This window comes from Anomaloglossus baeobatrachus, chromosome 5 (genome assembly GCF_048569485.1).
Source record: "Anomaloglossus baeobatrachus isolate aAnoBae1 chromosome 5, aAnoBae1.hap1, whole genome shotgun sequence".
Taxonomy (NCBI): Eukaryota; Metazoa; Chordata; class Amphibia; order Anura; family Aromobatidae; genus Anomaloglossus; species Anomaloglossus baeobatrachus.
Window position 1 is genome coordinate 586964001 of NC_134357.1, and position 12433 is coordinate 586976433.

The 12433-nt window shown below is 48.2% G+C and overlaps 2 protein-coding genes across 2 annotated transcripts in view; both read left to right on the forward strand.

The window, feature by feature from the left end:
• The window catches only part of LOC142313156 (uncharacterized), a 186379-nt gene that overhangs the window by 127975 nt on the left and 45971 nt on the right, over positions 1 to 12433 (forward strand). The window lies entirely within an intron of this gene.
• The window catches only part of LOC142312484 (oocyte zinc finger protein XlCOF29-like), a 28369-nt gene continuing 26639 nt past the window's right edge, over positions 10704 to 12433 (forward strand). The window contains exon 1 of the mRNA XM_075351429.1: positions 10704 to 10828. Within this exon, the coding sequence (XP_075207544.1) occupies positions 10805 to 10828 (24 nt within the window). The 5' untranslated portion in view covers positions 10704 to 10804. The remainder of the gene's footprint in view (positions 10829 to 12433) is intronic.

The window sequence follows — 12433 nt, forward strand, 5'->3', positions numbered from 1 at the left end:
ACCACAACCGTGGGTGGTGTCACGGACAATATCCCTAAACCAAACCACCCCCTTTCACTCACGGGCGAGGAGCGCCGCTCGAGTCCCCGGGATCCGGCCCACTGCTCGAGCCACCGAGCAGCAGCAGCAGCCGGACCCGAGCAGTGGGTGAGCGCAGCGTCCCCTCCCCGCCCGCGACATTTGCCAAGTTGCTATACTTTCTGAGGACCCTCTGCACGCACAGTGATGAAGGTCTTTGACCGAAACATCTGTGCTTGTGCTGGTCCTACAAGTTCTCCACAATAAAAAACACTATTTAGATTGATCTTGAGTGCCAAGGTTCTATATCTAATATAGCTGAGAGGCATCAGATATTTGAGGCACCCTCCCCTTAAGGGAGGTGCCTGGGCAACATGGCCTATACGTTGCTAGTTCTCAGGTTCGTTTGTGCTGTTGCTACTGCTACTGTGTTGTGTGCTGTATAGCTGATTCTTATCTGTGTTCCAGTGCAGGTCAAGCTCACTGCTGCTGCAACAAACCAATACCGACTGCTGCCGTAACCATCTACACCAGCTGCACTTACGATATCGGCCATGCTGCAACTATCCATTTAGGCTGCTGCAACTATCCACTCCAGCTGCTCCTACAATACTGTCCGATGTTGCTGCAACTGTCCAGTCCAGCCACTGCTGCTGCCTCCACCCATTCCGGCGAATATATGATTCCATACCCTTGACTCCAGCTGCTGGGGTATCGTGATCCCCTGGGGCTGCCCTCGTAGGCTACCTACCAGCACTAACCTATCTCCACCACCATTGGCTATAGTGAGGACTCATTAGCGTTTCAGGTACGCTTCTGTAGGCCAGAGATCGGTGTCGGAGTCAGCAGAGTCCATGGTCTGCGTAAACTGGAGTGCTCGGAGATGTTGAGGTGAGCAGTAGTAGGTGTGGACCCATTGGACCACAGGGGGGACCCGGGCTTATCCTGATGTGAAAGGGGCTTAAATAAGTGACCATCGAGATAGACGGCAGGCACCACTCCCAGTTCAGTGTCCAGGAAAGCGGCAGCTGACGCCCAAAGCCAAGATGGCAAAGGCAGACTGGTACGGTAGGCACAACAGGGGCACCTACGCTAGTGGGCTTCATACTATCAAGACACCGGCGGAGAAGACCCTGCTGATCCTATCTAAGCATGCACAAGGTCAATTCTCCTACAGATTGTTAAACCATCAAGTCGCCATGGCTCAACACTCATGGCTACACTTCAAACACATCATACACACACGGCTCCACTCCACATACATCAAGCACACACCTCCTGTCAGTAAACATTGTACACACATGGCTCCGCTCCGTACACCTCGTACACACACGGCTCTGCTCCGTACACCTCGTACACACACGGCTCCGCTCCATACACCTCGTACACATGCGGCTCCGCTCCGTACACCTCGTACACACACGGCTCTGCTCCATACACCTCGTACGTACACACGCGGCTCTGCTCCGTACACCTCGTACACATGCGGCTCCGCTCCGTACACCTCGTACACACATGGCTCTGCTCCATACACCTCGTACACATGCGGCTCCACTCTGTACACCTCGTACACACACGGCTCCGCTCCGTACACCTCGTACACACACGGCTCCGCTCCGTACACCTCGTACACACACGGCTCCGCTCCGTACACCTCGTACACATGCGGCTCCGCTCCGTACACTTCGTACGTACACACGCGGCTCTGCTCCGTACACCTCGTACACACACGGCTCTGCTCCGTACACCTCGTACACGCGCGGCTCCGCTCCGTACACCTCGTACACACACGGCTCTGCTCCGTACACCTCGTACACATGCGGCTCCGCTCCGTACACCTCGTACACACACGGCTCTGCTCCATACACCTCGTACGTACACACGCGGCTCTGCTCCGTACACCTCGTACACATGCGGCTCCGCTCCGTACACCTCGTACACACACGGCTCTGCTCCATACACCTCGTACACACACGGCTCCGCTCCATACACCTCGTACACATGCGGCTCCGCTCCGTACACCTCGTACACACACGGCTCTGCTCCATACACCTCGTACGTTCACACGCGGCTCTGCTCCGTACACCTCGTACACATGCGGCTCCGCTCCGTACACCTCGTACACACATGGCTCTGCTCCATACACCTCGTACACATGCGGCTCCGCTCTGTACACCTCGTACACACACGCCTCCGCTCCGTACACCTCGTACACACACGGCTCCGCTCCGTACACCTCGTACACACACGGCTCCGCTCCGTACACCTCGTACACATGCGGCTCCGCTCCGTACACTTCGTACGTACACACGCGGCTCTGCTCCGTACACCTCGTACACACACGGCTCTGCTCCGTACACCTCGTACACGCGCGGCTCCGCTCCGTACACCTCGTACACACACGGCTCTGCTCCGTACACCTCGTACACATGCGGCTCCGCTCTGTACACCTCATACACACACGGCTCTGCTCCATACACCTCGTACGTACACACGCGGCTCTGCTCCGTACACCTCGTACACATGCGGCTCCGCTCCGTACACCTCGTACACACACGGCTCTGCTCCATACACCTCGTACACATGCGGCTCCGCTCCGTACACCTCGTACACACACGGCTCCGCTCCGTACACCTCGTACACACACGGCTCCGCTCCGTACACCTCGTACACACACGGCTCCGCTCCGTACACTTCGTACACACACGGCTCTGCTCCATACACCTCGTACGTACACACGCGGCTCTGCTCCGTACACCTCGTACACACACGGCTCTGCTCCGTACACCTCGTACACGCGCGGCTCCGCTCCGTACACCTCGTACACACACGGCTCCGCTCCGTACACTTCGTACACACACGGCTCTGCTCCATACACCTCGTACGTACACACGCGGCTCTGCTCCGTACACCTCGTACACACACGGCTCTGCTCCGTACACCTCGTACACGCGCGGCTCCGCTCCGTACACCTCGTACACACACGGCTCTGCTCCGTACACCTCGTACACATGCGGCTCCGCTCCGTACACCTCGTACACACACGGCTCCGCTCCGTACACCTCGTACACACACGGCTCCGCTCCGTACACCTCGTACACACACGGCTCCGCTCCGTACACCTCGTACACACACGGCTCCGCTCCGTACACCTCGTACACATGCGGCTCCGCTCCGTACACTTCGTACACACACGGCTCCGCTCCGTACACCTCGTACACACACGGCTCCGCTCCGTACACTTCGTACACATACGGCTCCGCTCTGTACACCTCGTACACACGCGGCTCTGCTCCGTACACCTCGTACACACACGGCTCCGCTCCGTACACCTCGTACACACACGACTCCGCTCCGTACACCTCGTACACACACGGCTCTGCTACATCCACACTGTAAACCCCTCCTGACCCCACACATAAAATTCCCCTCATCCAGCGCCATGACAACATCATGTGACCCTGACTCCTCCCCTCCATGTGACATCATCACAGGTCCTGTAAGCACAGAGCAGCCATATATCCGGTGTGCGGCTCTGCAGGTGGAGGTAGGTGCAGGGTCTCATGTTTGGGTCCATTTCCGCTCATGTAGTTAATAGCTCACGTTTCCTCCTCGGCATTGTTTGGTTTTCATCCGTTCTCGGTCCTTGTTCTTTACTATTCGGGTGTCCTTCTTCTTCACTATTCGGGTGTCCTTCTTCTTCACTATTCGGGTGTCCTTCTTCTTCACTATTCGGGTGTCCTTCTTCTTCACTCTTCGGGTGTCCTTCTTCTTCATTATTCGGGTGTCCTTCTTCTTCACTATTCGGGTGTCCTTCTTCTTCACTATTCGGGTGTCCTTCTTCTTCACTATTCGGGTGTCCTTCTTCTTCACTCTTCGGTGTCCTTCTTCTTCACTATTCGGGTGTCCTTCTTCTTCACTATTCGGGTGTCCTTCTTCTTCACTATTCGGGTGTCCTTCTTCTTCACTATTCGGGTGTCCTTCTTCTTCACTATTCGGGTGTCCTTCTTCTTCATTATTCGGGTGTCCTTCTTCTTCACTATTCGGGTGTCCTTCTTCTTCACTATTCGGGTGTCCTTCTTCTTCACTATTCGGGTGTCCTTCTTCTTCACTCTTCGGTGTCCTTCTTCTTTACTATTCGGGTGTCCTTCTTCTTCACTATTCGGGTGTCCTTCTTCTTCACTATTCGGGTGTCCTTCTTCTTCACTCTTCGGTGTCCTTCTTCTTCACTATTCGGGTGTCCTTCTTCTTCACTATTCGGGTGTCCTTCTTCTTCACTATTCGGGTGTCCTTCTTCTTCACTATTCGGGTGTCCTTCACTATTCGGGTGTCCTTGTTCTTTACTATTCGGGTGTCCTTCTTCTTCACTATTCGGGTGTCCTTCTTCTTCTTCACTATTCGGGTGTCCTTGTTCTTTACTATTCGGGTGTCCTTCTTCTTCACTATTCGGGTGTCCTTCTTCTTCACTATTCGGGTGTCCTTCTTTACTATTCGGGTGTCCTTCTTCTTTACTATTCGGATGTCCTTCTTCTTTACTATTCGGGTGTCCTTCTTCTTTACTATTCGGGTGTCCTTCTTCTTTACTATTCGGGTGTCCTTCTTCTTCACTATTCGGGTGTCCTTGTTGTTTACTATTCGGGTGTCCTTGTTCTTTACTATTCGGGTGTCCTTCTTCTTCACACACGATGATTATTGGACGGCGGATGAGGGGGACGTTTCCCGGCGTCTCGTAGCCGCCAGTCTGTGAATCATGTACTGGCGTGAGGCGTCATCCATCTGCTGCCATTTTTTCATGGATCTTTTCACTTAAATTAGACGAGATTGGTCGACACAATGTCACAACGGAGGAGAATTCTTCCGTTTTTTCTTTAAAGAACATCGGGCTGGAAATGTGAGAGAATACAAGCCATATTGTATAGAAACCATCTTGTCTTATAAGTGAATGATGTCATAGGGTTCAGCTTACACTGATGGGCGGGAAGTTTCACATTTCTGCACCCACCCCTGCAGCTCTTATTAGTGCATGGTGATTTCTTTGTGTGAGGTACTATATAAACTGGTCACATGATGTAATAAACCAGAAACTCTCAGTACACCTTGCTTGGCTGTGCTGCATTGATTTCTCCAAGCACTTGTAAAACAAATCTTATTAATTTGGAGTTCTAATGGTGTCGCAGGCGGAGGGGCCGCGCTCGCTACGCTCGGGTTCGGGGCTGCTGCTGCTCGGTGGCTCGAGCGGTGGGCCGGACTCGGGGACTCGAGCAGTGCTCCTCGCCCACTAGTGAAAAGGGGTGGTTTGTTCGGGGAGATAGTTTGTGACGCCACCCATGGGTCGTGGTGATAATGGGCACCACCGCTGCTGGTGACGGGGATCCCGGGAGCGATGGCAGGGAGCAGCTAGGATGTCGGTTCCCCCTCCGTCCGTAGGGGTTGGTGATCCCGGGGCCCGGTTGCGGTACGGGGAGGCAGGATAGTTGGGGTGCAGGGTTGCGGAGGCGCCGCGGTGCCGGATGGCACTGTTGTACTCACTCAGGCACAGATTCACAGAGTGGTAAACTAAACGGCTGGATGGACGGGTCCCGCAGCCGGCTGCAGTGTCTTTGCTGTCCCCTGACAGGTTGATGGTGGCTGTCTTTCCCTGCACCTTAGTAGAAATAATCGACTCCAATGGTTGCCCAACGGTAGTCCGCTCCCCGGCGTGTATGTACCGAAGGAGCCCGGCGCTGGCCCTTGGATCTCTAGCCTGTGGCGGTGGCTTTTTATCCTCACTGTGTGGACGGTTGCCTTCTGTCGGGTCTTGGGTGTGAGGGAACCCCTGAGGTCCCGGTCACTATCGGATTTGACCTTTTCGGCGGCTCCTAGCCTGGTAGGGGTCTGATGGCCCTGCTTTTGTGCTTGGTACAGATCTGCTCCCTGGGTCAGTACCGGCGGGCCACCACCCGTCCCCGGTCCTACGGTTCCGCTGATCTGCACCCACTCCTGCAGACGGCCACCACCATCTGCTGACCTTGCTGACAGTGCCTGGGCTCCTACCCAGACACTAACAGTTTCTGTCCTCTCACTTTCAACTCCAACTCGAATCTGTCACTTTTTCCGCCTCCAGGCCTGTGAACTCCTCGGTGGGTGGGGCAACCGCCTGGCTCCGCCCCACCTGGTGTGGACATCAGACCCTGGAGGGAGGCAACAAGGATTTTGTTTGACTGTTGTTGACTATCCAGGGGAGGGTGTGTGTGTGTGATGTTGTGTTTGTGACTACCTGACTAGTCCAGGGCGTCACAATGGCATAGAGGCAGAGAATTTCTCACACCAACTTACCTTACCACTTAAAATATATTGTGATCATTTGCTGTCTGTGGAGAATGAGGCCCTCGTACTTTGTATAAGGTCTGAATGCGGCACGTCAATAATAGCTCCTTGGTATTAATGATCGAGGGTTTTTTTGCATTTTATTTCTTGTTGAATCCCGGAGCCATCATTTTATTTTACTTTTCCTTCAATATATTCATATATTGGTTCTCGGTCTACTTTTAAATGTTGTTATTTTGATGTACATATCACTTATTATTTTTTATACTGAGAATGCAAAAAACATCAATTCCACCATTATTTGTTGCCATTTTATATTTACTAAGTGCATCATCACTTTTGGGTGTCATCAGCATAGATATGGGGAGGGGATCTAGGATTGAGACCTGAGGAACCCCAATAGTAAAAAGAGGGGACCTAGTATTGAAACCGTGGAACACTGATAGTAAGAAGAGGTGAACTAGGATTGAGATCTGAGCAACCCCATTAGTAAGATGTGGGGGCCTTGGACTGAGACCTGAGGAACCTTAATAATAAGAGGGGGCAGAGGACTGAGACCGGAGGAACCCCGATAGTAAGAGTAGGGGACCTTGGATTGAGACCTGAAGAATTCCGATAGTAAGAGGAGGGGGCCTTGGACTGAAAGCTGAGGAACCCCGATAGGAGGAGGAGGGGGCCAAGGAATGAGACCTGAGGAACCCCGATAGTAAGAGGGGGGGCCTAGGATTGAGACCTGAGGAACCCCAATAGTAAAAAGAGGGGACCTAGGATTGAGACCTGAGTAGCCCTGATAGTAAGAAGAGGGGAACTAGGATTGAGACCTGAGGAACCCCAATAGTAAGATGGGGGGGCCTTGGACTGAGACCTGAGGAACCTTAATAATAAGAGGAGGGGGCATAGGACTGAGTCCTGAAGAACCCCAATAGTAAGAGGAGGGGGCCTAAGATTAAGACCTGAGGGACCCCTGATAGTAAGAGGAGGGGGCCTAGGATTGAGACCTGAGGAACCCCCCGATAGTAAGAGGGGGGCCTAGGATTGAGCCCTGAGGAACCCCGATAATAAGAGAAGGGGGGCCTAGGATTGGGACCTGAGGAACCCCTATAGTAAGAGTAGAGGGCCTAGAATTGAGACCAGAGGAACCCCAATAATAAGAGGAGGGGACATAGAACTGAGACCTGAGGAACCCCAATAGTAAGAGGAGGGTACCTAGGACTGGACCCTGAGGAACTCCGATAGTAAGAAGAAGGGGTCCAAGGTTTTAGTAAGAGGAGAGGGCCTAGGATTGATACCGGAGGAACCCTGACAGTAAGAGTGGGTGTGGCCTAGGACTTAACCCTGAGGAACCTCGATAGAAGAAGGGACCTAGGACTGAGCCCTGAAGAATCCCCGATAGTAAGAGGAGGGGACTTAGGACTGAACCCTGATGAACCATGACAGCAAGAGGAAGGGACCTAGGACTGAACCCTGAGGATCCCCGACAGTAAGAGGGCACCTAGGGCTGAACCCTGAGGAAACCTACAGTAAGAGGAGGGGATTGTGACGGGGTATGCGGCAGAATAGTAAGGGACGCCAGGCCAAGGAACAATCCAAAGGGCTTTATTGGAACCACAAAGATAAAGCACTAAACATGAATATAAATCCTTAAAGTCTGCAAAGGAGTCCACAAGAAAACAAAAGATCCACGGGCACCTCCCGGTATTCCGATGCCAGGAAAAATATGGCAATGGTCCTTATATGAGTTCCATGAGTCCAACAGGGTGAACAACAAAACACAATCCCACATGGCCACTGATCTCCAATCTGTGACAGTCCATACACAGGCTCTAGGATCCAGCCTCAGCTATAGATCCTAGTCCTTCTCCAGCCGAGATCCAACTAACTGATCTAACATGGTGCAGATGCCCGGGATGCCCACAGCTATAACATCTTTGCTCTTCTACTTTCTCTCCTCGTCGCATTTCAGAAAATGAGGTAGAAACAACTGGAGGCACATACACATGGGTATCCACATGAGGTGGTGATCTAGGAGGTTGAGGAATCTTGGGCACTGAAGGACAAGGAACCTCTGGTGTTGGGGAGCTGGTCATTTTTGCTCCCTCTGCTAGCAGCTTCTTCCACTGAGGTTTGATAGTGAGCACCTCATCAGCTAGAGCAGCAGCTTGTTCCACTGTCTCTGGTCTTCTCTCGTGCACCCATTCCCGGATCTCAGTAGGGCACTTGGCATAAAACTGTTCTGTTAGGATGACCGGGATGAACGTCTCCAAAGTGAACGACACTTCCCCATCACAGGCTAACGTACGGAACTGAGTCCTATAAGTATCTGGGGTCACGGCATAATGTTCTAGAATGGTCTGTTTTATCTCCCCATACTCACAATTCCTCTCAGGGTCCATAGCTCTATAGGCTTTGTTAAAAATATACACTTAAATATATTTTTCTTCAAATACGTAAAAGCGCATGAAAGAAAGGACTTCAAAAATGTAAAAAATAAATGTATTTTATCTATTTAAAAATGGTTGCCAGGGTTCAGTTACAGAAAGGAAAAATAATATACTTTGTCAGCTTACGTAAAAAGAGTTCATTTAGTCCATACTGATCAATGGGAATTCTTCATCCATCTCTCCTTGGGTTCTGAATGGCAAGGCAGGGGATATACCGTAGGCTGGACAGCATGTGTTCATCTTGCAGCCTCGAGCCTTCTGAGCAGCTGACAACGTGTAGGAGCGCCCCGTAGCCCCCTCCATCGTGTGTTATATACCAACTGTTCAGTCCATATAGGGTGTTTTAGTTGAACATAGTTCCATATGACATAATCTTCGAGAAGCTTCCAGAAGATTTATATATATCCTTCCATGTCAGTACTCAAGTATATTCAATATGGATATTTTAATACTTATTCCTTATAAAAACTTTATTAATAAACTATGCCCTCCAACATAAACAGAACTGTGAACTTATATGTCCTACTATAAAATATTTGATAACTAGATGTATTAATTTTAATGTTTTTACAAACCCCCCTTGAAGCGGGTGAAGTAACCCCGAAAATTAATTAATACATCATTAAAATAACAAATCTTCTTTCCTTATTTGGCGATAACGGATTAATATCAATAATAATGATGAATAATAATTAATTTGCATTATTCATGTTGTAAGTTCAATAATATAATAATGTGAATTCATGTTATGGTAGGCCGTGACTGATCAATCATATAAAAATATATAACTATACTTCGCTAAACCTAAAAAGAAATGCAAAAAACAAATCCGGTCACCATATGATGTCCTCTGAGTTGATGTCTTCTTATCGCCGATGTAATCTGGCATAAACACAGTCTTTTAGAAATAAATCCTTTGATAAAAATGAATGGTTACCAATTTATACAGTCCCGTATTGCGTTTATCATCATTAGATCAAAGTCCATAAACCTTATTCTTTATTACAAAGTCCATAGCCAATGTTGATAAACCACAGTTCATGAGTGTAGAAGAATAGCAGAAGTCTTTGATGTCTGTGCAGAGTAATTTACATTAGTCACCTTTATCCTCCATGCTGCCTGTTGTCAAATCCTGGAACAGTTGTTAAGACGTTCTTGGTCAGCACGACAGGGGTTAACTTTAACACGTCATTGTTCTTCTTAGTATCTGTAGGGAGGTCTTAATGCACAGACCATGTGTCATTGTCCATCCTTGAACCATAGGATCACTGTGTTTCTGAGGTGCAAACACGGTAAGTGTATTGTATGTTTCACAGTCTCATGTGAGACATCACCTTTTGGACCTTTTTGCAGAATCCCTTTTAACTTTAGGAAAATTATAAAGTCTTTTTATCTTTTGTAATCTTGATTGAAGACTTAATTCCCTAATCTAAATACCAAATATGGCAATAACTATCACTAATAAATGTCACAGTGTATCATAACTCTAATACTATAATACCATGTCATTATTATTATCGTAGAAGTATTAATATAATTGATACTTAGAATGATGAAATAATACTGCATAATGGTATAGACAATAGTATTCTCATGTAATGACCTTTTTTGTCATTGGTGCATTACCCTTCCAAACCCATAGGTGGCAATGTGTTCAATGTAACCAAAATATAATATAAAATATGAAATAATATAATGTGTACCTATAACATGTATCATATTATAAATATGAAAGGCAACAATGTGCCTTTTTAGAAAGACTAGATGATTCCATCAAAACACAATAATACCCATTATTAATTATTATTGATTAAAAATGTAATATTAATATTTGTAAATATAGGAAGGTAAACCTAGATGTACCTCGATCTTCCATCTTTATTATTCTAATTTAATTTATTTGATTTGTGTTACGCTCACCGAGGAGCGGCGAACGTCCGGAGGTGGACCCACTGGACCGTGCACCGGACTCCCCTGAGAAGACGGCCAGCAGCGAACCCCTATACAGGGACTGTGCGGCGCCTCCCCAGAAGGCCTAAATGCACGGCAGCCAGGGACCGGAGGTAGGAGTCTCTGTACGGCCAGGCGTGGCTCGGGTACGATGTCCGCGGCAGGCGGAACACGGAAGTGGCACCGGAGATGTTTCACAGCAGGTGACGTCCACAGCCGGTACGGTACAGATAGTGTCCACGGCAGGTATGGCACGGTGACGTCCACGGTAGGAATGGGTGGTGACGTCCACAGCCGGTACGGTACAGATAGTGTCCACGGCAGGTATGGCACGGTGACGTCCACGGTAGGAATAGGTGGTGACGTCCACAGCCGGAATGGTATAGATGGCACTACGGTGAGACACAGGATTAGAATCAGGTAACAAATGTACGGATCATAAACAATAGCATAGACAGATTAGGACACTAGCAATGCACTAATAGAGGCGTTGCTCGGGCGCCTGCTGCCGGGGGAAGTGAACTTAAATACCTATTAGGCAGCAGGTGACCTCTGAGATCACTTCCAGGATTTGGGGCATGCCACTTTAAGAAAGGGGGCGTGGCCTCGCACGCAGCCTAGAATCACCTACAGCAATTCTGTGTGAGGAGGAAACTGCAGCAGGCCTTGGAGTGGGAGCAACGTCTGCAGAGCCCTGGGGCCGGTAAGTGGAAGGCCTTCTCTGCCTGGGAGTGGGGGCAGGAGTGCATGTGGGAGCCATGCTGGGACTGGGCAGATGTGAGGGAGAGCTCCCCCCCCGGGGTCTGGTGGGACCAGGCGTTACAATTTGTCTATTATTTATTAAATAACCTACTATAAGAAAATGTGTAACTATAAGTAATATTTCATCCTTATTGTGTTAACATACTAATATAAAAATAATGTATTACTAGGAAGTAGACAATTGTATATATTGATGAAGGAAGTATTCTTTTCTTCCAAAAAATGGAACTTTTCCCTTTTAATATGATTCATATTTAATAAAGTAATATTCTTATATTAGATATTACTGAACTAAATATTGAAGTGTTTTCTCAATTGAGATATTTAAAATCTGAAGGAAAAATAAAAATTGTAGAGTTAAGATTTTGATTAAAAATGTGTATATTAAATAATAATTAATATAAAAAATAGGAATAAAAGGAAAAATAAAATCGGAATAAAAATAAAAATTGAAATAACAATAAAGCCTTCTAAGTATATAACACCTATATCTTCAATAATACATAACCTTAATGTTACCAGTATCTTATAGGATTTCCATACCTATCATATCAGTAACCTATAAAAATAATTAAGTCATGTAACCTTGCAAATAATACTCTTCTCTTAGTATATAAATGCATTATGATATACTTCAAATATATTTTTTTATTCCCAATTCTTCCTTTGTACTTGAAATATTAATTATTAAAGTATCCTGTAAACACATATATTTATCAAATATAAATGTGTGATTATTATTATTATTATTATTATTTATTATTATAGCGCCATTTATTCCATGGCGCTTTACAAGTGAAAGAGGGTATACGTACAACAATCATTAACAGTACAAGACAGACTGGTATAGGAGGAGAGAGGACCCTGCCCGCGAGGGCTCACAGTCTACAGGGAATGGGTGATGGTACAATAGGTGAGGACAGAGCTGGTTGCGCAGTGGTCTACTGGGCTGAAGG